Raw genomic sequence first — 24,726 nt, 5'->3', positions numbered from 1 at the left:
TATAGCAGAGTATCTCTCTGCCATACAGGAATATTCCATACAGGAACATATACCAACAGTCATTAAGGAAGCTCTTTCAAACGCAAACTCCTGAATACTACCCTAGACCTACTAAATCAGCATCTCTTAACAGGTCGGGGCATAGGTGTCTGCAATAAGCTTCCCAGGCAATGCTGACTGACAGACCATAAAGTTATGAATCAACTGTAGTGGAAGTTCAGCAAATGGCTGATGGTGTAAAGGGCCAGAGTCTCACTAAAGAAGCTATTTAGACCAGGTCAACTTTGACGTCATTCAGCATTGTGTAAATAACGAGAAGCGCAGCAACCCAGCACCAGACCCACACTGAGCCACAGACAGAAGGCAGGCACAAGTGTCAGACATATTTAATACTGAGCTGTCACAGCAAATAAACAAAAGCAGAAAATTTCCTTTACATCATTCTGAGCACTCATAGAGGTGAGGTGCAGGCCAGGTGTTCCTGCTGCTCTAGCAAGCCCTTGGCTATGCATCAAATTCCCCATGCCAGCACTTCTATGCCTCCATCTGTTTCTGGGTGGATTGATGAAAAGCCTTTCCTCTGGAGAGCCTAGAAAAGTCACCTTATGCTAAGAGGGAAAGCATACAGACACCAGAAATACCAAACTAGCATGATAAAAAGTCGAGCATGACTCCAAGTCTTTCACTGATGAGTAAAGTTATTTTATTTTATTTTTTTTTCTGATTGATAGAGTAGGAGGAGGAGAAAATGGGATGGTGTGAGCTGGGAGGATAGAAAGAAAGGGAAGTAAGTGGGTGAATGTGTTGAGAGACGCATAAGCAGGCAGATGTGCAGATGAGTGGATGGGTGGACAAACAGATGGAGGGACCAACAGAAGAAACACAACAGACCATTTATCATCTAGCTCTATACTATTTTAATGTCTTATTAAGCTACGTTCAGATATGACATATTTCACCTATTTATGTATACTAGTTATGAGCTTTTGGTTTATTCACATGATTATGCAAACGTACATATCAAGCCTTTACTCTACATCCCTTATCCCCCATTTTCTAGGTAACTCTAGTCTGTTTCTTATATGGATTGTGGAGGACTGCCACGTCACCCTCCCCCGCACCCAAGTGTGATTGTGTTTACCTGTGAGCAGTGCAGGATGTATAGAGGTGATCTCCCTAACTTGGCTTGTGGTTTGAATAGTGAGCGTGGGCAAGGCTGTGTACCTGCCCATGGCAGCAAGCAGGCGGCATGTTGAGCTAGCATGTCTCCTCGCCAACAGCTACAGTGGAGCTCTGTTAAGTGGGCTGTGAGACTGTGGGGCTAAGATACATCTCCACTAAAGCCTGGTTGACTTCAGAGAAAATTCCTTGGCAGAACTGACCACAAAACAGGCTACTTATTAACCACAAGTTAAATCCAGCTGTTCTGTTCCTTTCACAAGAATGCTCTGTTCCCTTCTGCAAGCCCTGCCAGCCCAGCTACTTGTCTAGCATCCAGCCATAATCCTTCATCGTTTTCCTCAACGTAAATGTGACCAGTAAATACTGAGCTTCTGGTTGCTTCACGGCCTTTTGTTCCCCATGAACTGGCCACCCCAGGTCCCTGCTTCACTGCTATTTGTCTCTTGCTCTTTCTCTTCGCCATGCACCATAACACCTTGCAGGAAACTGGGGCCTCACTGCAGGGGCCCTCAATAATAGATCTGTCTGTTCGAGACATTTCATATAAATGGAATCATTCATGATGCAGTTCTTTATGGTCTCCTTCCTTCACTTAGCATGGTCTCTAGATTCATGCTCTTTGTTGCATTTGTCAGTATTTCATTTTATTTTTAATAATGTTCTACTGGATAGACATTCCACATATCCTTTATCTAGTCATAAGCTGATGGACATTTAGGTTGTTTCTATTTTTGCTATTATACAAAATAATATGATGAATATTTTTTATAAGTTGGGTGGACACATTTTAATTTTTCTTGGGTAATCCCTAAAAAGGGAATTGCTAGTTACATGGCATCTCTGTGTTTCACTTATGAAGGAACTATCCAAGTACATTCCACAGAGTCTGTTTCTATTCTACATTCCTTAGCAGTGTAAGAGGATTCCGGTTCCCCCACATCCTCACCAAAATTTATTCTCTACCTTTTGTTTGCTGCTTTTTCTTACAACCATCCCAGTGGTTGTGAATTTCACTGAGGTTTTAAACTGCATTTTTCTGATGGTAAAAGTGCTAATATCTTTCCATGTGCTTATTGGACATTTGGAGCAAATGTTATTCAGAACCTTTGCCCATTTTAAATATTGTTATCTTTTTTATTAATGAGTTACATTCTAGATGCAAGTTCTTTATCAGATACACAATTTGTAAGAACATTCTCATTTTCTGGCTATATTTTCACTTTCTTGACAGCATCTGTCTCAGTCACATTCTTGTTGCTGAGACAAAATACCCAGCACCCGTAACATGAAGGAGGAGAGATTATGTTGGCTCACAATTCTGAGAGTTCAGTCCATAGCTGGTTGGCTCCCAGGCAATATCACATGGTGGAAGAGCCTGGTGGTGAAAGGTGCGCAATTCGTGGCTGCCAGGAAGCGGACAGTAAGATAGGAGCCGAGAAGGGTGATACGCTCTTCTGAGTCACATCACAGTGACCCATCTCTTCCCACCAGACCTACCTCCTAACAGCATATTTAGCGCTGAACATGTCAGTGGATTAATTCTAAGAAGTACAGTGTCCCATAATCCAAATATCTTCCACGCAAGAGAGTTGGGGGGAACAACCTAGATCCAAACCTAGAATTTCCTTTAAAGCACTTATGCTTTTAATTTTGATGGTATCTAATTGATAAAACTTTTCTTTCTGTTACTTCTGGGTTTTTTGTCTCATATCTAAGAAATTATAGTCAAACCCAAAGTCATAAAGATTTATACTTTAGTTTCTTCTAAGAATTTTACAGTTTTAGATCAAATTGTTTTATGTTAACTTTGGTGGTGGTATGAGGCAGGGATCCAACTTCATTCTTTGCATGTGGGTATCAATTAAAGTATTTTAATAGGAAAAAGAGCCTGTGATAGAGTAATGTGACTAGAACAATATTATCAATAAAAAACTACAATTAATAAAGGCTTCCCATGTGTGAGGGATTGAATAAAGTTATTATCTATTACCTTATCTAGTTTCCACAACCATTTATACAGAGGTTGAGAATCTGAATGTTAGAGAGGTTGGGCAGCTTGTCTGTAGGGCTTACATCTAGCTGTCTCCCCAAAATCTCATCAGCCATAGGCAGGGCTTCTTGAGGGTGGCCGGATCTAGAGTGTGTGATGCTGGAACTACGGATATGATACTGTGATTGAAAAGGTGTGATGCTAGAAATAAGGGGGCTCCACCTCGGGTGTGAACACTCCTCACTAGCCTGGATAAAATATAAGGGGCCAAAGAAGGTTACTGCCCTCGGCCTGCCCTGCTCTGCTGTTTCTCCTGGGTGACGGCCCTCTGCCATGTCAGAGTGGCGAGCACTGTGCTTGTCACCAAAACTGGGCATGGTGGCACATGCCTGTGATCCCAGCTCTGGGGAGGCTAAGAAAGGAGGATCACTTGAGTCCAGCTGCATAACAAGACCCTGCACCAAATAAATACATAAATAAATAATTTTTAAAAATTAAAAGAATTACAATTTCTTTAGAATCAAAGAAAGACTTCTGCCCCTGACAGTGTCAGGTAAGTTATTTTGAATAATTCTCCCATAGAAGCGAAAGAGAGCAACTTAAATTTGTCACATAAGTATTTCACTATTTTCCCAAATGGTGACAATATAAGAACTGTCTAGGTAAAACAGTAAGGAAAAGAGAAAATGAGACCCAAAGGAGACAAAATAAGTTGTTTTGTCCTGAAGATACCTGTGTACACACTACTGTAGCCACTGGGGTCAGAGAATTGAAGGAAAAGAGCAGGGCTGCCCAAGGCAGAGTCTGGCAGGGGACTCATAAGGGAAAGAGTCAGAACCATTCCCAGGTAACAATGCACCGAGAGACAACCCGCCCACCACGCCCACAGGCGAAGGAGAAAGAAGCAAGACTGTCCCTGTGGGTACAGAACCGCAGGCTGGCCCTGTTGTCTGTCAGACAGACAGACAGACAGACAGACAGACAGACACACACACACACACACACACACACACACACACACACAATTATGTTATCTATAGGGAAGTGTCTGTAGACTAGGCCTCAGAAATATCTCCTAACTACATAAGATAGTGGTCAGTACACAGCCAAAGATAACCAAGCCTATAAAGACAGAGATGTCATAGGCAGCACCCAAAGGTAAAATACAGGAGATATAGACAGATGCATATTTAAATACTTAAAGTTTAAAGAGGGTTATAAAGCAATATATAGTTTATTATTTTTTTCATATACTTAGACACTAATTGATGAAGGTATAATTAGAAAACAACAGACTATTCAGTGAATGATGTGTGGAAAATTGGTTATTCATACAGAAACCAGAAAACTGGATCCCTATCTTACATCACAGGTGAACTAAAGTCTCTATAAATGGAAAGTAAAACTTTGGAATATTAGAAGAAAATACATGTTAATTGACTTTCCCTATGTCCTTGGGATATCAAAAGAATTCTTAGCTCAGAAAAAATAAGGTTAAAATTTCATGATATTAGTATTCATTTTTTTCTTCCATAACAAAAGATATCACAAATAAAACAAAAAGATCAACTGTAGACATTTGGGAAGGTACTTCAAATGTAAAACCTGACACAGAAATAGTATCCAGAATATTGAAAGAACTCTTCTAGATTGATGATGATTGATAAGCACTAAACTAAGCCCCTGAGATATGTGAACTCATTTAATCTTTGCTATGTATTTATAAATATTTATTAACCCTATCTTATAGATGAAGAAATAGGCAGCAAAAAAGTGTGATAACATTATTATTACTTGGTACTGGGGATTGAATCCAAAACCTTTGCAAAAAGATATGTCCCTAGCTTAAAAAAAAAAAAAAGATTCCTGAGCCGGGCATGGTAGCACACACCTGTGATCCCAACACTAAGAAGCCTGAGGCAGGAAGATCTCTGTGCATTCAAGACTAGTCTGAACTACATAGCAAGACCTGTTCTAAAAAAAAAAAAAAATTTTTTTAACATTTGAGACAGGGTCCCACTGAGTTGCTACATTGCCTAGGCTGAGTTAAATTTTCTTTTTTAAAAAAATTTATTTATTTATTTATTTATTTATTTTTTATTTTTTTTTTAGCAGAACCAGGGATTGAACTCAGGCCTTTGCCCTAGCCCTTGCCAAGGAAGCACTTATTCCACTGAGCCATTGCCCTGTCCCCTAAATTTTCTTTTATTGTCCTAATGAATTTATCGGTATGCTTTAGATACATACAATAATCACATTCATCATACTATACTTAAAGAAACAAAAGCAAACCTAAAAATATTGTAAAATATATAGAACAAGAAACTACAGCAGTACCTCAGTTTGCAAATTTAATTCATTCCACAATTCTGGAAAAGATGGCCACGTCCACGTTCATGGGGGAAAGGCAGCTGCAGCCAGCCTTGTTACCAGATGCAGAGTTTGCAAACAAAAACAAAATTTTGTCAAATGCTTCTGTTTGCAAACCAGATTGCTTGTTCTCAAACAAAAGCCTTTGTGAAGCAAGGTAGCCTGTCAGAAATATCCCCCTTTCAGAGGGAAGTTGGTCTTGAAAAACAATATTGATTCCAGCAGTACAATGAGCTTCTCTCTACAAAGCACCCCTGTTTTGGCATTTTTCTGGGCACCTGCAAACCCCGTTACACTCCAGGAGTTGAAGTAAGGAAGCTGGAGAGATCTCTACCAGCCATTCTTTTTCAAACTTCAGAAGTTCTTTTAAGGTAAGTGACTGTCTCCATTAATTTTCTCTCATTGCTGAAACAAAACACCTGACACCCAAAATTAAGGAAGGAAAGGTTTGGTTAGCTCACAGTTAGTGAAGATTTCAGTCCATACTCAGCTGGCTCTATGGTGAGAGACACAAGGCAAAGGGCAGTAGTTCATGGTGACAGAAAACAGCAAGAGCAAAGGGAGGGCCAAGAGCTGTGGCAACTGGCTAGCCTCTCTCCCCTCCTTACATTGTAATGCAGATTACCTGCCCCAGGGCTGGTCACCTTGACAAAGAACTTTTAAAACATGGGAAAACTCTTGAAACCCCTTGTTACTGCCCCCAAGGAACTGAGATGACTCCCACAGTCCCTGGCCAGGCATGGCAGGTACACCTCTCATTGTGTGGCCCTTAGGGCACCTGGTATGGAAAGGAGAATCCAGCCTACTCATGACCCCACATCTTGCACTGTCCTGCAGCGACATGTGCAGTCCACAGTTTGTCCAGTGTGGTATGCAAGGTCTCTATGTCCCAGCCCCTCATGCCCTAAGCCCAGGATGGCAACTTTTCTATGGTGGCTATCTCACCCAGAAGGAAGGCTGAAGAGAGCACACAACTTTAGGCATGTGTTGGCTACAAGTTCATCTTTGTTTTAAAATCAACTTACAGCTGCATCCCTGGACCATTCACCATTCTACCCGAGAGCACTTAGCAAAGCACCACGTTACAAACACAGTAGCACATCTGTATGAGCATCTGCCTCATTTGCCATATGCCACATGGCAGAACACCAATGAGCAGGGGCCCACACAGACTCCCTCCTCCAATTAGTTTTCTCTGTGAGAGGGTCTTCGTCCCACCCTGACTCACCTGGCCACTGTCCCTCTGTGTCCCAGCTCAGATAAGCCAAGGTTCTCCCAATGTTTCTTATTTTCTTGCTGTGTACTTTTGCTTTTTTTAGGAAAGCCCTTGCCAATGACAGGAATTTTGTACTGCAGTGCAGAGGGTATAATCCAACCCTCTAATGATCTTGCTGGGGGCAGCTGGGAGGCAAGAAAAATCATCAAGACTTCAGCTGCAAATATGAAAAAACTAAGTCTTGGGCAACCACAGATACAATTTTAAAATAAGAGCAGAAAAACTTGTGTTAAGTGAAAAATTCTCTGGTTTGCTCTAGCTTCATAAAAATGACTTTCTGAGAATGAATGCGGCTCTGTGGACAGGTCTGTGCATCCAGAAGGCTTTCAGGTGTGGCCTGGCTGTGGTGCGCACAGCCAATCCTTGGACAACTCAGAATCCGGACTCCCTCCTTAGCTGACAGCAAGTGTGTTCTGAGCCCTTCTGAACTGCAGGACTCAGCTTGGAACAAACACAAATTCCAGTGGCTCCATCTACTCTTGAAGAAGAGAAGCCAGATCTGTCAAGGGGAACATCCGCACTCCTTTGTCATGACCTCAGAGCCCTCTACCTGTTTTCCTCCCAGCTGGACAGTCCCTCCCCCACTTAGTTCTTAATGGTCTGTCCTACTCCCCCCTAGGAGCTGCAGGCTAACAGTTAGTTCTCCTAGGTATTTCCCCTGGTCCCGGGAGAGTTCTAGCACCAAAAGAACAAAAGTGCTTTGTAAAACAAAATATTCGATTTTTCTTTTTTATTTTACTGATAGCAGGTAATGTCTCCTAGCTTTCTTCTTTTTATTCTTTTTTCATAGTCATAAGAAATGAACCAGGAAAAAAAAAAAAAACTGTCCTGAGTTGTGCTCCCTGGAGCAGCTGCCTCCATATCCAGGCTCAGCAGCTGGAGCCTTAGGTGCAGGACCCAGAAGACCACCGTGGAAGCAGAACAGCATGTGGGCCCTACTTCTGGGGTGGCCCAGGCACAGCAGCTTCTGGCCTGCAGTGGGCTGGAAGCAGGGTCCCTCCCAAGCAGAGCCCCAGTTAGACATGAGGCACCACGTACTTCCGGGCCAGCGACTCCTCTGTGCCAAGTGCCATGCAGTGGACTTCCTGGTTAGAGAAGGTGCAGAAGGGGATGATAGATACGAGGCCACGGAAGCCACCTATGGCTGCTTTTGGTGCTAGCTACTGAATCTAGAGCCTCATGACTGCTTAGCAGGATTGCTAACTATGCAGTCTACCAGAGCCACACCCCAGACATGGCATGACTTTAAAACCAAGTGTGTCCATGTTTCTGCTTGGCCACATGACTTCTCTTTAACTTGACCTCGTTCACCCAACAGATGGGGGTACCCCCGAACTAGGCCACCTTTCCTTGTTCCTCATCCTCCCACCACATTCACTGTGCCCCTGGCCCAGAACTCCCTTGTGGAATCCCACAGGACCTCATGGTGACGGGATGCATGGCCACTGCCATCCCCATTTCATCCTGCTGGGACATCTGTCCTGGTGGTGCATGCCTGGGGAACAAAGCCTGAGGACAAAGTCAAGCCCTGAAGTGCTTTGGCTCCCAGCCATGAACTGTGCTGCTCAGTGGAGGGAGAGCTGCTGCTGTCCTGCCCCACTGTCCTGTGTTGGGTTCCCAGTGCTGCCACAACAAATGAATAAAAATAGAGGGGCTCAAAACAACAGAAAGCTGCTGTCTCCCAGTGCAAGAGAGCAAATGGGAAAGAGTGGGCAGGACCAAGCCCCTCCTTTCCTACCAACTGTGGGGCCTGTCCCCAGCAGCGTTGGCTCATCCACTCCACCTTCAAAGAGCCACCTTCCCCATTTTCCCTCATCATTTCTCTGTGTTTGTCCCTAAAATTTGTGCAGCCAAATGTTCTTTTTTCATAAGGATACCAGTAATGGTGAATCAGAGTCCACCTTGGAGCCTTCATTGTAATGTGTGACTCTGTAAAGACCCTATTTCTAAGTGAGATCACATTTTGAGGTTCTGGAGGCTAGGACTGAGACAAATCTGTGTGGCAGGCACAGCTCAACCCCAAACAGCCCCCTTTGCCATGATGTCCTGTCTTGGCAAATCCCTTTGCAAACAAAGTTCAAACAGCATTGGGACAGGGCCTCAGCTGGGGGCTGCAACAAGTGTCCATGAAAGTGGTCCAGAGGATATTTCAGGGTCAGTCACCCTCAGCTCTGGCCACCAGACCATGGACTAAGCAGGTGTTGACAACACAGGAGTGCTGTTTTCCTATCATTATTTCAAGAAAGTGGCAAGATTTTTCCTATAGTCATCACTGAACAAATACTCACTTACTCACTTTAAGCTGAGTGCCTCAGAAAAGGCTCACAAGCAGTGATCACAGTCCCAGGCAGAACTCCTGAGGCAGGGAGCACTCCCCAGAGTCCACCATTGATCGCTTGCCTGCAAAGCAAAGCAACCCAGGCAGCCCTCATTGCTGCCCTCTCTTGTGTTCCCAGTTCTCCCTAGCACCGTCATCCCAGACTCAGCACTCAGTGTCCTTGTCAGCCAAAGAGCATGCCAAGATGGAACAGCCTTCTCTTCCAACTGCTTCTCTGATCTGTGGAAGTATCTTAGATGCAAGGCTTATGAGTGGCCTTGAATGCTAAGAGAACCCAAGAGAGGGAAATTGGTAGCTGAGAGGCATTTTGTTGGGTGGGCAAGAAAACCCCTCAGATGGATGCAAACAAGTCAGGGCTGACCTAGTGGCAGGCTGAGTGCTTACCACCCTCCAGTTGGTTCACAGGAAGCGTCAGATCCTCAGGCTATTGCTGATGGTGACAACAAGGATGGTCAGCAGTGGAAGCAGAAGTTGCCTGTCATGAAGGAGGCCTCACACAGCAGAGAGGAAAGCATGCTAAGAACATGTGATTGGAAGCCAATAGCCCCTACGCTCATCTGGCTTTCTTGCCTCCTGGTTGTCCAATCCTGAACAATTTTTTTTACTTCTCTGAGCTCAGAGGTATCAGTAGCACTGTAAAGACGTTTGCTCAAACTATTTTACAAGGCTGTTAAGATGAACTCAACTAGTGAGTAAAAAATAACTTAACAATAAGAGTTAAAACAGTAACAGTGGATACTACTTCAAGCTATTATGTTTAGTTAGAAGATTCAGGAAAATCTGAATGGCAGATAGCCTAGACATGTTCACAGAGCAAAGTAAAAGAATACCTGATTATTAACTGGGCCAGCGCCCCACAGCCCATGCAGAATGTACCTAGTTAAGCTGGACCACAGGGAACCTTGGCTGGATCAGCCTCTGTCTCAGTGACCCAGAGCTTAACAATACGAATGGCACACCCAGACTCACGAGAGGGGGACTGCTGCACTGCTGCATGCAGGGCTGCCCAGGCACTGCTCCTAGGCCATCTCTTATCCTTCCCCCACCCAGAGAACCAAGGCATCTAGATCCATATCACTCATCCTGCACTAAAATCAAATCCAGATAGATCAAAGACTTACATATATTAAAACAGAAGGAATAAATTGGCTGGAAGGTAAAATTCTTGAGCATATAGATAAGGACTTTCTGAACAGAATCCTACTTGCACAAGAAAGCAACAATCAATACATCACATCAAATTAAAGTTTTTGGAGAGCAAAGTAAGCAGCCAACAGACTAAAGAGACAACCTACGGAATGGAAAACAAATGCCAGCCACTCCTCAAACTAATATTTAGAATACATAAAGAACTCAAAAATATTAGATGCCTCCTTCCCAAATAAAGGACCCAATCAAAAACTGGGTATCTGAAATGAACAGATGCTACTCAAAAGAACAAGTACAAATAGCCAATGAATACATAAAAATGTAGTTGGCATCTTTGGTCATTAGAAAAATACAAATCAAAAGAACGCTGAGATTCCATCTTACTCCAGGAAAAAAAAAAAAAAAACCTATCATCATGAACTCAAGAAACAAATGCTGGCCAGGCTGTAGCTTGTTGGAGTGGGGAGCAACCAGCGCCACCACAATGGAAATCAGCATGGAGATTCTTCAGAAAACTAAAAAATAGAAATTCTGTTTGACCCAACTAGACCTCTGTGGATATCTTCAAGAAAGAGTTTGAAAAAACATGGTGTTACAGAAATACACACATGCCCAGTTTTTCTAGTAGCACAACTCAGCTAAATCTTGGAGGCAGCCTACACACTTCACACATCAACAAATGAACTGATAAAGAAAATGCGGAATTTATGCACAATGCAACATTGCTCAGCCATAAAGGAAGATACATTTGAGTCATTCTAGAAAAATAGATGCACCTTAAGACTCTACCACAGAATGAAATAAATCAGACACAAAACAAAATATTTCATTGTTTCTCTTATATGAGTAACACAGAGTATAAGTAATTTAGACATTAAATAAATCATGGATTCTAGGAAACAGGGAGTTGGACTTTGAGGAGCTGGGGATGAGGGAAGCTTTGAGGGAGAAAAAGCAAGGGAGGAGGAGTAAGAAGGATCAAAAGGTAATGTGCATGTGTACAAATTTCCACAGTGACTGTATCTATTGCACACTGTAAACACATAAGAAAACTAATTAGGAAAAAACTCACGGAGTCAAACAGCCCAAAACCTCTGTGCCATAAAGAGGAGGAGGAGGAGAGGTGGCTACAGTGGAGAAAAAGGTGGAAGAGGGGTGGCCATGGGACCACTGGGACTCCTACCACTCCCAGCATTGGGGTCATCTGCACAGAGCTACACTCCTGCGCAGGCTTTTCTTGCCCTCTGCAGATGCTGCTGAGGTGGACAGAAGGCTGAAGGAAAGCACAGGCTTTATCCTTCCGCTGTGTCACCATCTTTTGCTATATGGATTTCTGCCCAGTCTTTTAATTTGGGTTGGTCTGGAGGTTTATGATACGGGGTGGTAAAAGAATGCAGCAGAAGTGACAGTCTGAGCCAGAAGGGGTCTTGTGCACTTTCTGGTTGTCACATGAACAGGCTCAGAAAAGTACACCAAAAGGTAAGAAAGCAACCCGACCTTTTACCAGGAGCGGAGCAGGCTAACCCAGTGGGAGCCCAGCTGTAGTCACACAGTCCAGCCAAGGTGGACCCACAGATGCATTCATGAGGCTACCTGACACCAGTCAGCATTCAGCTGGCACAGAGATGGCTGGACTAAACAGATGCTTACTTCTAAGGCCACTCAGCTTGGGGGTGGGTGACTATCCAACATTAGCTACCTGCTACATATTAGCAGCAAACCCTAACAGCTGTAGAGCCATACTCTCTGGGCTGGGATAAAAGACAAAAGACAAAGAAGTAGGATGCAAAGGGCAGCATGGCCTCTTCCCCTACACAGCAGCAATCCCAAGCTGGGCTACGCAGGACAGCAGACGACTCTGCAAAGGGTGAGCAGCACAGATGACGGTAAAGACCCTGATTTTGAGATCTTCAGGTTCCACATGTACACATTCTTCCCTAACAGTCACTCTGCTCTTAAGTTTCTTTTTTCTGCTTCTCCTCTTGTGAAAGATCTTTTATCCCATTTTACAAAGAAAATGCAAACCTCTGACCCACCCTGTAGTAGCTGGTACATTGTTGAAGGCTTGGCTAGAGGGGCTTCCAGATTCCATGCCCTGGGGTGTGGGGGCCCCTCCCTAGGGCGGGGAGGGCCTGCCACATAGTGACACAGCACTTAGAGGCTACACAAAGGGGAATGAGGAAGGATGGTTGGGTCCACTTCCTCGGAGGAGCTTAAATGGAGGAGCTTAAGTCCTCACAGTCAGCTTAGATGTCTCTCTTGGCTTCCAACACAGACTCTTCCTTGGATCCTTCAGCCTTCTGTCGCAGACTCACCAGCCTTCCATCCCTTCCATTGGCTGACTGATACAGACTTGCGCGAACACTGCAGTGAGCTCCAGACCTTGGGCTGAATCCTTCAGTCTCCAGTGTGCAGACACCCTCTCCACACTTCCCCATCTGATCCTGTGGTTGACCACTGTAAGCCAGTCTTGTAATTTCTTATACATTTGTACATCTTGTGTTTTACTTGTTCCTCTATTAAAATCCTGACTGATACACACCCCTACCTTCTTATCAGTATCCTGACACTGCTCCCCCATGTAAAACCCTCAAGAGAAGCGGTCCAATAACTTGAGAAACATAACCTATCTGTGATTGAGGGCAAGAAGACTGGGGCCAAGGAGAAGTCAGTGATAAGTGAAAGTGAGCGTGAAGAGATTCCAAACATTATATTTGCTGCATCTGTGGAAATACAAAGCTATTCCATTTGTACTTGAAGAAGTATGTCTAAAATATGCAAATCTTTTGTAGATGTTCTATATAAAATACTTTATATATACTATATGAATAAAGTGTTGCCTGTTCCCATCTTCCAAGAAAGTCTTTTCATAGTGAAGTCTGGGAAACTACTGGTTAGCAGGAAAGTTTCATATCACCTCACAGAAAATGACATGTCAGGATCCTCTGGGTACAAGCCCTTTCTAGATGAGTCAGGAATCTGCTCAGCCCTGAATGCCCTGCTGAAGAAGACTCCACTGCTGTCTCACATCCTCTGCCTGGTGACTTAGTCTTGAGTACTCTTAGGAAAACTGATACCCAAGACACCTGGCATGCACAGGGCATACCGAAAAGTTTCCAGGGCCTCACAGAGTTCTGACTTCATATTCTAAGGATGGCTGGAAAGGGCTATCCCATCACCTTGAAGAAATGTACATGCTGCTTAGCCTGGCACTACCATGGCAGGAAGCTCCTGCTCCTCCAACCCTCTAGGACTCCCAGAGGCTCCAGGGAGGAGGAACCAGTCATTGAGACCCATCAGCACTGCTTACAGGCAACGGCCAGCAAGGGTGTAAGATGAAGGAATCACGAAGGGTGGCTTCTGAGTGCTGACATCTGCCCTGTCTTCTCCCATCAGCAATGAAATTTTACTCCCAAGAATTTAAAAAGATGTGAAGCGAATGAGTTTCTATTTAGCCACCCTCTAGAACTGCCAGTGTGATACTCCAGTTCAGCTTTAAATGGAAAGCCTGTCCATAGTCATTCAAGTCAGGAGATGACTGATCTGGACAAGCCAGTAAGCACTTTCTCCTCTCAGCTGGAAACCACAAGCAAATACAGAAAGTGCAAAGATTCTGACCTGTGTAAGAAAACTGCAAGCTTCTCCCTTATTGGAATCTGGAGAGAAAAGAACCAGACTTCCCCAACCTTGGACCTGGGTCACTGCGGGAGCTCAGGGCTGAGGCTCTTGAGGTGGCCTTGCAACTGAGATCAGGTAACAGGAGGAGGAAAACCACACATACGTGTGTGTGTGTGTGTGTGTGTGTGTGTGTGTGTGTGTGTGTTAGCACGCTAGTGATGAGAAGCCAGGCAGGAGAATGTCTGGAGGGCGATATGTCTCCACTGAGCTCTGTTAAGGAAGAGCCTTAGAGGCAAGATCTGGGCCCTATCTTTTGAGAGACATTTTCAATTCTTCTTTTACAAAATCCATGCCTTTCTTGCACAGAAATAAGATTTTTTGGATTGAATACCATCCAAACAAATATTACAAAGCCCTTGGCCCTCTGAAAGCCAGGTACATTCCCAATGCATACCCATCCCTCTTGAAAATCTTTAATCCCTTGCTCTCTTAGGCCTATTGAAAAAAGCCCAACAAGGATGCTCAGGCTGCAGGTGGCTTATGGAGACAGGCTCTGCAGAACTGAGCTTCAAGTCAGCAGTACCTCAGAATTATAGAGCAGCATTGTATTCAACTGCTTGTTGCAGAAATTAACTTAGGCTTCACTGTTGAGGAGTTAAGGTAGACAGGATGTACTTCCATCCACACATACTTCTCAGAGCTAAGAGGTTATGTAAGAAGCACTTAGTACAACCCAGCACTGTCTCTGCCAGAGCAGGCAGAGTGGGCACACACCTAGCCCGGAGCTTCTCAGACCCTCTAAGATTCCTCAAGTAGCTTAAAGCAAATTTCAATAGTAAAATTTAGAGAGATTTTAAAAGCAAAACTACCAATCCTGATTGTCTGCTGTATGAACTGAATGCTGCTGCTCTGACCTCAGCAACACAAGTAACACCTGATAAAAATACAACGCGCAGGACATAGACAGTGCCTGGGCTTGCCACTCAGCATTTCTGCTCCCGCTTTCCTGGGGGCAGAGCAGATGCCCAGGAGAGCAGGAAGGCCCAGTTTATCAGCTTCATGTCTACCATCCACATCACCCAAGACCAGGACAGAGATTTTGATGAAGGCGCTCTAATAAACTCTACAGTTGACAACAAATTAATGGCTAAGTATAGTGAACTAAATAAAAGGAGATACTGACATCAAGACAATGGCTCCAAGCTGAGAAAAACCTTGCAGGAATGCCACTGAGGCTGGGAAAGACTCCCTAGAGTTAGGGTGGCGGGCTCCGAAGACTTGTGTGTCCATGTTCCATTAGCTAGGAGGCACTTGAAAATCTCAACAGTCCCTGACCCTCAGACATCTGCGAAACAGACATGGTGCTAGTGGTCCTGCTCACTGCAGCAGGTTCCAGCCCTCCAGGCACAAGCAGAAGGGAACCTTCTAGTAAACCCTGAAATCCAGATACTGAGACTAAATGCTCTCTGCTCTCCCAAAAAGTCCTCATTCCATGGAGTTTTCTGTGTGCAGAGATAGGTCTTGGAGCAATGACAGCTGATCATGTCACCAAAGGAAGAGGCCAGAGACCAACAGGTTTTCAAAGTCTGGGCTCATTGCACAGCAGCTATGTGTATAGGTCAACAATTCCTTCATCTGAAACCTTTGGGGCCAGATGAGTTTCAGAATTCAGATTTTTTTCAACACCCTCATCAGAACCTGAGGAAGCATCCCATAGACTCATTAATTTCTTTTATGTTTTTGGAACCAAAACATGAATATTCATAACAAACTTCTACAAGCTCAAATTGTTATGAGATAAAATTCAGAGTTCTCAAGGCACCATTTGGTCCACTTCCTTCCAAAAGACAACTAAGCCCAGTCAGTCACCCAGGGGCAAAGCTCCTGGCAGAAAACAGACAAGTGGGACAACTCCCCAGGGCTTGACCATCAGCCTTGACTGGGACCCACGGGATGGATTAGCTAAAACACAAGCAAGTTCACCTGGAGAATGCCTGATGCAGAAAATGCCTTCCAAGCTGATCTTCCCTGGACTCAGAACCCAGGGAGAAATGATTCCAACAGATTTTGAAAATCAGAGTCTGCAAGAGTCTGCCCGAGTCCAAGGACACAGTGTCCCATCATAGGCCACAGAGAGATCCCCACGCAATGGCAGACCACACATGTCAGCCCTGATCTCGTGTGACAGGTGCCAGAAAGTTAGGCTTTCATTTTCCTGCCTAAAGAACTCCCAATAGCTGCTGCCTTTCTCTCTGCCCCCTTATTTACCAGCAGACCCAAGGGCTGGCCTCCTGCCCCACTCTCACTTCACACCCCAAAGCTCCCTGCTCACTGAATCCACTACCACGGCCTCACTTGTGACCTTTGTGTCCCGGCTTTCTCATCTCAATCATCAGTCTGCCTCTTCCCCAACTCCAACTCCTATCTTCTCTGCCTCCTGGGCTGCTCTAGCTGGTGGCCATATGCCTTGGTCACCAATACATACCGCACACACCTGCTCACATCCCCACCTCCTGGCCTTGTCTTGGCTGGGGAGTCAAGTGGCAGGCTGGAGCATGAGCAGAAATGTCATCTGTCACTTCTACCTGAAGTTTTATCAGCTAGTACATAAGCCCCATATTTTCTTCCCCTCCATGTCACCAGGACAAGATGGTAGAGAACCAAAAATACACATCTCAAATCATGGCTTAGAAAAAAATCACTGGATTTGTATTGAACTGTGAGAGAAATAAACTTCAAAGGTGAAAATTTACTGAGATTTTGGAGTCTATGGAAAAACAGTCAACATTAACTACCCAAATACACTGGCCTTCTCCGCCAGCAATTTCCTACTTATGCTCCAGCTCAAACGCCACCTCCCCTGGGACGTGCACCTTCAGTGCAACACCAGTTGCTCATTCCATCTCCTCTCTCATACATGTGTCACAACAACAGCCTCAGTCAACCGCCACACTGGTGCTTGCACTCTTGGTTCCCACATTTGTGTGTGCTTTCTTTTCCTTCCTTGTGTGTGCAGTGACCTGCCAACAGCCACCACCTAGTACCTATGATTTATTGAAGCAAAACCCAGAGCCTTCTTACCAGGCAGTGAGCAAATCCCAGATCAGCATTTTCTCCAGAGCCAAGATGAGGACACTGTGTTATGTCTAAGGGTAGGCAAGAAAAGCAAAAGACATTGACGTGTCTTTATCTTCAGATCCTTTGCTCCCTGTTACCTCCCATCTATATTGAAGGGCTGCTTCCACTTTAAAAAACAAAATCTTTTCAGGATCTATCATCTAAAACATTGTGTAGAAAGCAAACAGGGCACTGGTAGTGACAAGACTGTAGTAGAGCAGGCTCTTCCATGACCCTCAGAGCCTGCCCCTGCCCATGCTTGTTGAGCTGAGGTTCCTGAGCTAGTGATCAGGAACAATGCAGCCACACTGAGGTTATTTCTGGTATGAAAGAGTTGAAGCAAAAGTGTGACTGGCTCCTCAGGGACCCAGATGTGCAGATGACAAGCCAGCTGTGTGGAGTCACATCACCTCCACAAGGCTTCCAAAATCCAAAGCACAACACCATGTCACAGGTCAGAGAAATAGGATAGAGGGATCCGTTCTTTCAAAACATAGTGAATTGGCTTCAGTAATATGCGCTGTGAGCAGTTTCCCACTTCCCAAGCTCCTGAAGGAAATGATAAATCTCTGAATCTGAGCCCAAAGGAAGTGATGATCCATGATTAGGACGCCTCTTGGACAACTCCCACTGGCCAGCATCATCCCTGCTGCAGCTGTGGCTTTGCCATGGACTGTAAGTCAGTCCACTCAATATACATGACATGTAGTCTGATAGCTAGTTTTTTCAAACAAATATCCACAAAAGCTGTGGCAAACACAGGGGCCATGCCCATGGCCTTAGGACTGGGGTTTCTAGGACACAATTCCAGTAGGGTGTTCAGGGCAGCACAGGAAACAGGGTAAACTTGACAGTGTCCCCAAGGCTGGGCTCCAGAAACAGTAGACAGGATAAGGAAAAAGAGTTGAGATAAGTTCAAGGGAGTTGAGACTGTGCATTTTGATGTTAAAAAAAGCATCACAAGTGGTAGACAGGAGGTACATCCAAAACAAGAAACTTACAGTCCTAGGTACATAGGAAATTGTTCCTGGCTGGCACATGTTTAGGTCACATACTGTGAACAACAATGAGTGATTCTCCCAAATTCCATCTGCTGTACCAAACACACATTGAAAGCAAGAAATAGAATTGAAACAGCACTGCCGGTAACTCACCTTGTACAAAAATCCTGTTCCAATAGGTTTTCCCAACCTGATTGCCTCCAAGAAAAACGAGGTTGAACAAGATCAGCATCGAAGTGGAACAAGACGCCAGGGCAGCGTGAAGCCGGCAGCGAGCTTGTGGGGAAAGGTGTCGGGCCTGCAAGAAAAATGGCAAGAAGGATTTCATCACAAGGATGGGATGAAGGGAGTCCAAGGCATCGCTTGTGCCAGCCCAAAAATGTCTTTCCCAGCCCTGAGCTGGGTTACTCCTAAAACAGCTCTCACAACTTGTGTTACTGCAGCAAGTTCATTTTGGCTAAGGACTGTACCTGTGAGGTTAACTTTGCCTCCCACGCTGCATAGTGCAACTACTATAGCTTAGCAGCCCTCACACCCTGCCCTTGGAGACACTGTGGATGTTTTCTGCATATAAATCTGTAAGTGCTCTCTGCAATAGCTAGTAAAACATCTCCATTTAAAGATCAGAATAATCAGAGGTCAAGGTCAGAATGATCTTCTGGGCCAGTTAAACTGACCCTAGAGAGCCTTCCAACCACCCCATAAACCTTCTGGATGACTAGGAGGAATCCACAATGAGGGTGCAGGAGAATGCACATGAGCCACCCTGCTGCTGTACTTAAACTCAGGACAGACCTTTGAATGACAGTACAGTGCTGCACCCTGGAAGCACTAGAGGCTAGAGGAGTGTTTTCCAGCGATCATGATAAAAGACATGCTGCTACTTTCTTGCCCCCTCCTACTTTCACTATTTCTTTAGAGATCTTGTAAAGCAAACAAAATCATTATTCCTCATCAGTGACCATTCTGGTGGCTCCTCCTGAGTAATGTCACGGTGTGTATCTACAGTGTGTGAACCCTCAGTGTGTCCCCAGGACTGCACTTTCAGAATGAAAACCAGGCACAGCACCTCAGCCCTTGCTTAATCCAGTGGTTGGTGAGTTGTTCAGGTCCAGATGTGCCCCAGGAAAGGGCTCTGGCTGGTCGCCGTCTTGGAGAGAGGCCAACTGAGAACTCTGAGCAGCAGCTAGTCTACTCCAGTTCATGGCTCCTGGTGTCAGAGTGAGGTGGAGGTGAGCTCAGGTTAGCAAGAGGTCAAGTATCTGAGCTTCAGTCAGCAGGGAGCCAAGTTTAAACTGGCAAGTGGCACAGAATGCTGCAGGCTGAATAAGCCAGAAATCTGCCTGAACATCAGTGGAACTAAAGATGCAGGTTTGCCTGTACTATTCAGCACTCCATTGTAAGTCTACAACTGGTTTACTGGAATTAACCAACATGTGTCTGGGCTCTATTTGGCCACGATGTCTACCAGTGATAGCAGAGACACACTCTGATATACAATTAAGTGAGGCATATAGAACTGTAATTAGCCTTGGTCAAAAATCTACATCTAAGCATTAACTGTCAAGATTCAAAGAAATCAATACAAGAACAGATTATTAAAAGGTGACAGAGAAGAGAAACAAGTCACCCATAAAGGAAAGCCCATGAGAATAAGACTTCTGAATATAAATCAGAAACAGACTTCTTAAGAACAGCATGGAGTGAAGTATTTAAATCCCTAAAAGAAAACCTCCAGCCGAGACTGGTGTACCCTGCAAAACTATCTTTCAAAACAGATAGAAAAATAAGATATTCCATGCCAAAGAACACTTGAAGAAATTCATGACCACCAAGCTAGCATTCCAAAATATTCTGAAGGATATCACTCTTCTTCAGCTTTCACATGCTGAAGATTAAAACTAGATCAATGTCTTTCACTATACACTAAAATAAAACTGAAATAGATCAAAGATCTAAATATTAAAATAGAAACATGAAATCTGCTGGAAGATAAAATAGGTAAAACTCCTAAACATATTGGTGTAGGCAAAGATTTTATGACCAGAATCCTGAGCACACAAGAAGTATCACCAAGAATCAGCTGAGATCTCATCTGGTTAAAAAGCTTTTGTGCAGCCAAAGAAACCACCAACAGAGTGAAGAGACAACATGTAGAGTGGGGCAAACTGCCAGCGGTCCCTCAAAGTATTAATATCTAGAATACATAAAGAATTCAAAGGGCCAGCGAGATAGCTCAGTCAACAAAGCACCTGCATAGTCAAGTATAGGGACCAGGGTTCCTTCCCTGGCACTGTACGTTGTGCTGGCCCCGCCCCCAGGTGCACTGAGCTGGTGACTGGGTCTGGGTGTGGTGGCTCACACCTGTAGATCCCATAGCTGGGGAGGCTGAAAACAGGAGGATCACTATGAGTCTGAGCTGCATAGTGAGACCCTGTATACAATACATTTTTTTAAAAAAGGGAAGTCAAAAAAATTCAGATCTCTGAAATCTAAAGACCCAAATGAAAATGGGCAGTGAAAATAGATGCTTCTCAGATGAAGACATAAAACTGGGCAAATAAATCAATGAAAAAATATCAGCATAACTGGTCATCCAAGAGATGCAAATTAAAACAGTGCTGAGATTCTATCTTGCCCCAGAAAAAGTGATTATTACCAAGAAATCAACCAATAACTAATGCTGGTCAGGCTATAGGGAGAAAGGAACCTTTTCCCACTGTTGGTGGAAGTGATTGGTGCAGTGGAAATCAGTGTGGAAATTCCTGAAAAAAACCTAATACTAGAGGTTCCATTTGACCAAGCTCCATCTTGGTATCTTCCTGAAAGAACTAAAAACATTATGCCACAATGGTAATAGCCAAATCTTGAAAACAGTCCAAATATTCAGCAACCAATGAATAAAGATATGGTTTTGCATAATGAAGTACTATTCTGCTATAAAGAAGGATAAGTCTGAGATATTTTTCACTAAATGGATGCACCTTGAGACCAAATTCATATATGATTCAGGGTCTTGCTACACAGTTCAGACTCATAGTGATCCTCCTGTCTTAGCCTCCCGAGCACTGGGATTATAGGCATGCACCACCATGCCCAGTTCTGGGGCTGGAACAGCACACCCAGGGTTCCAGGGCCAGCACAATATGCAGTACCTGGGACTGAGCTCAGGACCTTGTGCTTCCCAGGCAGGCATTTATGCCACTGAGCTATCTTCCCGGCCTGCCAAATTATTAAATAAATTGAACACAGATGTTTAAATGCTTTATTTTTTTCTCTGCTGTGAGAAACTGAAAGTGTAAGCAAGGTCCAAAATGTATAACAGATATTGAGAAATGAGAGAAAATGTTCAAATGGGAGGCAGATTAATAGAGGGAGAAGAGAGAAAGAGAGGAGTAAGAAAAAAGAGAACAAAAGAAAAAATGGAAACAAAGCTTTTGTAAACAAGAGGGGAAAGGGGGTTCCTGGAGGGAGATGGTTGGAATAAAAAGAAGCAAGATATATCATGCACAGGCTCAAGTTCCCTATAAGGAATGTGATCGTTATGTATATCTAAAATGTACCAACCAAATTTTAGAGAGACTATGGGTTACCACAACTGGCATAAGTGTGTCTGCAGAATTCCCTCCAGGGGCCAGGGCCACTGCACAGACATCTGACTTCCTAGGAACCCAGCGAGTCAGACCCTTAGCCTCGGTCCTAATCCTGGGCCATGGCTGCTCCAACCTGACATCCGGGGAAGGGGATTCAAGTTTCCTGGCCTTTCCTGAATCAGTGCCAGCAGCAGAGCATGTGCAGGGCTGCTTAAGTCAAGGCTTGTCCTTTTATGGGAGATGATTACAATTATTTTGAAAATCTACAGAGAGATACCCAGAAGACGCTTTCTTTTCATGGGATTGCTCAGCAAGGCTGTGACACAGTTACCTGGTACGGGGAAGGGTCTATCCACAGGAGGAGGCTCAGCTGGGTGAGTAGGGTAGGCAGAGCAGGGAGGGGAGGCTGAGCCACGGCTCACACAGCTCTCCTGTGAGTCCTGTGATCACCCCAGGACCCCTCAGAGTTACAGTCCAGCACACTTCCAGTTCTTCTTAGGAAGACAAAGGCCAAAACAACAGCAACCGTGAGGGAGGCTCTCATCTCAGAGGAAGGAGGAGACATCTGAGGTCTGAATGACCCAATACAGTTCAATTTCCAGACCTGGCTGTTTCCTTTTCACTTGCTCATTTTAATAAGAAGGAATGTTAAAGCTACAGGCTGTTAGATTCCATAAAATGAAACTGTTTAAAGGGGAAATCAATGAGTTCAGAAGCAAATCTTAATTCTCCCCCCTCAAAAAGCATGTGGGAGACAAAATTAATGATAAACAATAAAATCATAAAACCTACTTTTCATAGCTGCATCCCCAGAGAAAAGTGGCTAGACCAATACACAGCAAAGCCAACAAGCTTGCCTTTTCTTATCCTGAATTGATGTGAACAGGACATGCTAGATCTCAAGGAAGGAAAGGAAGATTCATATGGAGAGCTCACAAGAAGGTAACAAAGGGCCTGTTACCCACTGGACACAGCCCAAGCCCCACTGGGGATGCCCGACACAGGTGGTACCAACCTCTCTAGAGCCTAGGTTTGTCAACTAATAATAAATAGAATAACCATAACAGTATACTATAATAAATGTAAGTCAATGTGGTCTCTCTAAATAATTTCGTCTCCTCTACCTACTCTTACGACAGTGATGGTGAGAGATGACACAGTCCTAGGGCTAAGGTAATGAGATGCAAGGAGGTGCATAGACACTGGCTGTGACATTAGGCTGCCAGGTAAGGATGGCTGCACTCCAAGATGGTGACCAGGTGACCAACCTGACAGGCAGTCCACCAAGCTACTTGGAACTGCAAGCAACCTACAAGTAGCAATTATTTCTGGAATTTTTTATATGATATTTTCTTTTTTGTTTGTTTAGGGTTTTTTTTTTGTGCCAGGATTCAAACTCAGGACCTTGTCCTTGCCAGGCAGACACTTGTGCTACTAGGCTATATCCCCAGCCCCTCACGTGATACTTTTTTGACTGCCATTGACTAAAGGTAACCAAAGCTGTAGAAAGTACAAGGTAACTGAGGTAAGGCTATAATTAATAGGGAAGACATGAAAGTTTTAACTGCCACCATCTTCTCTTTAAATTCGCTAGACACACTGCACAAGGCAACAGTTTTGACATTATGAAGTTCCACAGTTGGAACCAAGGTCTTTCATTTATTTTTAGGAGGCTGGGAGGAAATAACACATGTAGGGAGTCCAGGAGAAAAAATATGGTATGGGTATATTCTCTTGGGCCAGGAATCTCCATCAAGAAATACGACTTTCCAAAGCCCCCACTTTGAGTGCTTTCTTCCTTTGGCAATTTATCCTTGAAGTTCCACAGTGACCATTCCTGTGGACCCTCACATCTAAGATGCAGGCAGTTGTGAATAGGTGCCATGCCTTAAAAGTCAGCCATCTGTCCTGCTGGCTCGGAAGCCTGGAAACAGCCTCGAGACAGGAATTCATGCTGAGGAACTGTGAACTGCAGAGAGAAATGGCAGAGAATGATGAAGAGCCTTGAGGATTGCCCACTTGGTCAGATAAAGCAATGACTGACAAGCAGACTTTTCAACTCCATTAATGTGAATTTATCAGGATAACACAGAGCTCTGGTCTTGTTGGGTCTCCTCCCAGAGGAGAGCTGAATCTGTAGCAACCCCATAGCCTGGCAGCACAACTCTGGGACTGGCACTGCCCTCCACCAGTTACTTGGAAAGCTCCTTGGCCAGTTTGGCCATCTCAAGAACTAAGAAGTGGCTGAAGCATTTGAGGGGCAGGAGAGCCACAGGCAGGCCAAAAATCCTGCCCAAAGTGTCAATAGAGGGACTGTCTTCTTCCAACTCACTGCTCAGCTTATGAGGGCATTAGGAGCAATGCCAAAGCACGCCCCCGTCTTGCTGGATCAAGGCAGGGCAAGTGTTCCCCCTGCACCCCAGTGCCAGGCACACCTAGCTATGCCTAGCGCGGGACATCAACTCTGAAAATGAAGGAAGCTTCCTGTGCCTTCACCACCTGAGACCAAGTGTAGACACCAGATCAAGACCTCCTCCCTCCCTGAAACTCAGAGGCCAAGAGAAGTGCAGTCAGGGCCAATTAGAAAGTACCACTCTCTTCCAATACAGATGTGACCGGTTTACCCGGGTATGTGACATAAGAGGGGGGAATAGAGCAGCTTCTCCTTGAGAATGTCAGTATTAGCCACTCATCAGAAAGTGCCTGGGCCAGACCAGCACTGCCTCTGAGCAATGGAACAGACAGGATGTGGGAATGCAGCAGAGCTCAGCAGTGGCTTTAAACTTTCCTCTAATGCTGACTTTCAAAAGAATGCGACCCAATCAACTGATATTCAGAGCTGAACTAAACTTCGTCATACTAGACTGCACTTCTTGCCGTGAGGTATCTACCGGCTCCAAATGTTGATCCACATCTTTGCAGCAACTCCTCTTTGTTTTCCAGTCAACATCCTATCCCCAGAAAATACAGGATTGGTGAGGCCAACAATCTGGGACTGAGGTACATGGTACAGAAAGGGGGTCAGAGGTGAAGCCAGAACTGGGCATGGGGTAGGAGGGGATGGTGCTCTGGGGTTGGGGACCGCTGTGCTC

At 44.6% G+C, this 24,726-nt stretch overlaps 1 protein-coding gene across 4 annotated transcripts in view; it reads right to left on the bottom strand.

The window, feature by feature from the left end:
- Hhat (hedgehog acyltransferase) overlaps positions 1-24,726 on the bottom strand; it is a 381,668-nt gene that overhangs the window by 31,694 nt on the left and 325,248 nt on the right. For 3 of the 4 annotated variants that reach the window (XM_004641206.3, XM_023701141.1, XM_023701142.1), the window contains one exon: positions 18,195-18,339. In XM_004641206.3, the coding sequence (XP_004641263.1) occupies positions 18,195-18,339 (145 nt within the window). Of the gene's footprint in view, positions 1-17,004; positions 17,070-18,194; positions 18,340-24,726 lie in introns of all 4 variants that reach the window. The other variant, XM_023701140.1, reaches the window with a different exon arrangement.

This window comes from Octodon degus, unplaced genomic scaffold (assembly GCF_000260255.1).
Source record: "Octodon degus isolate 3935 unplaced genomic scaffold, OctDeg1.0 scaffold00131, whole genome shotgun sequence".
NCBI lineage: Eukaryota > Metazoa > Chordata > Mammalia > Rodentia > Octodontidae > Octodon > Octodon degus.
This window is presented reverse-complemented; position numbering and strand designations above follow the sequence as displayed.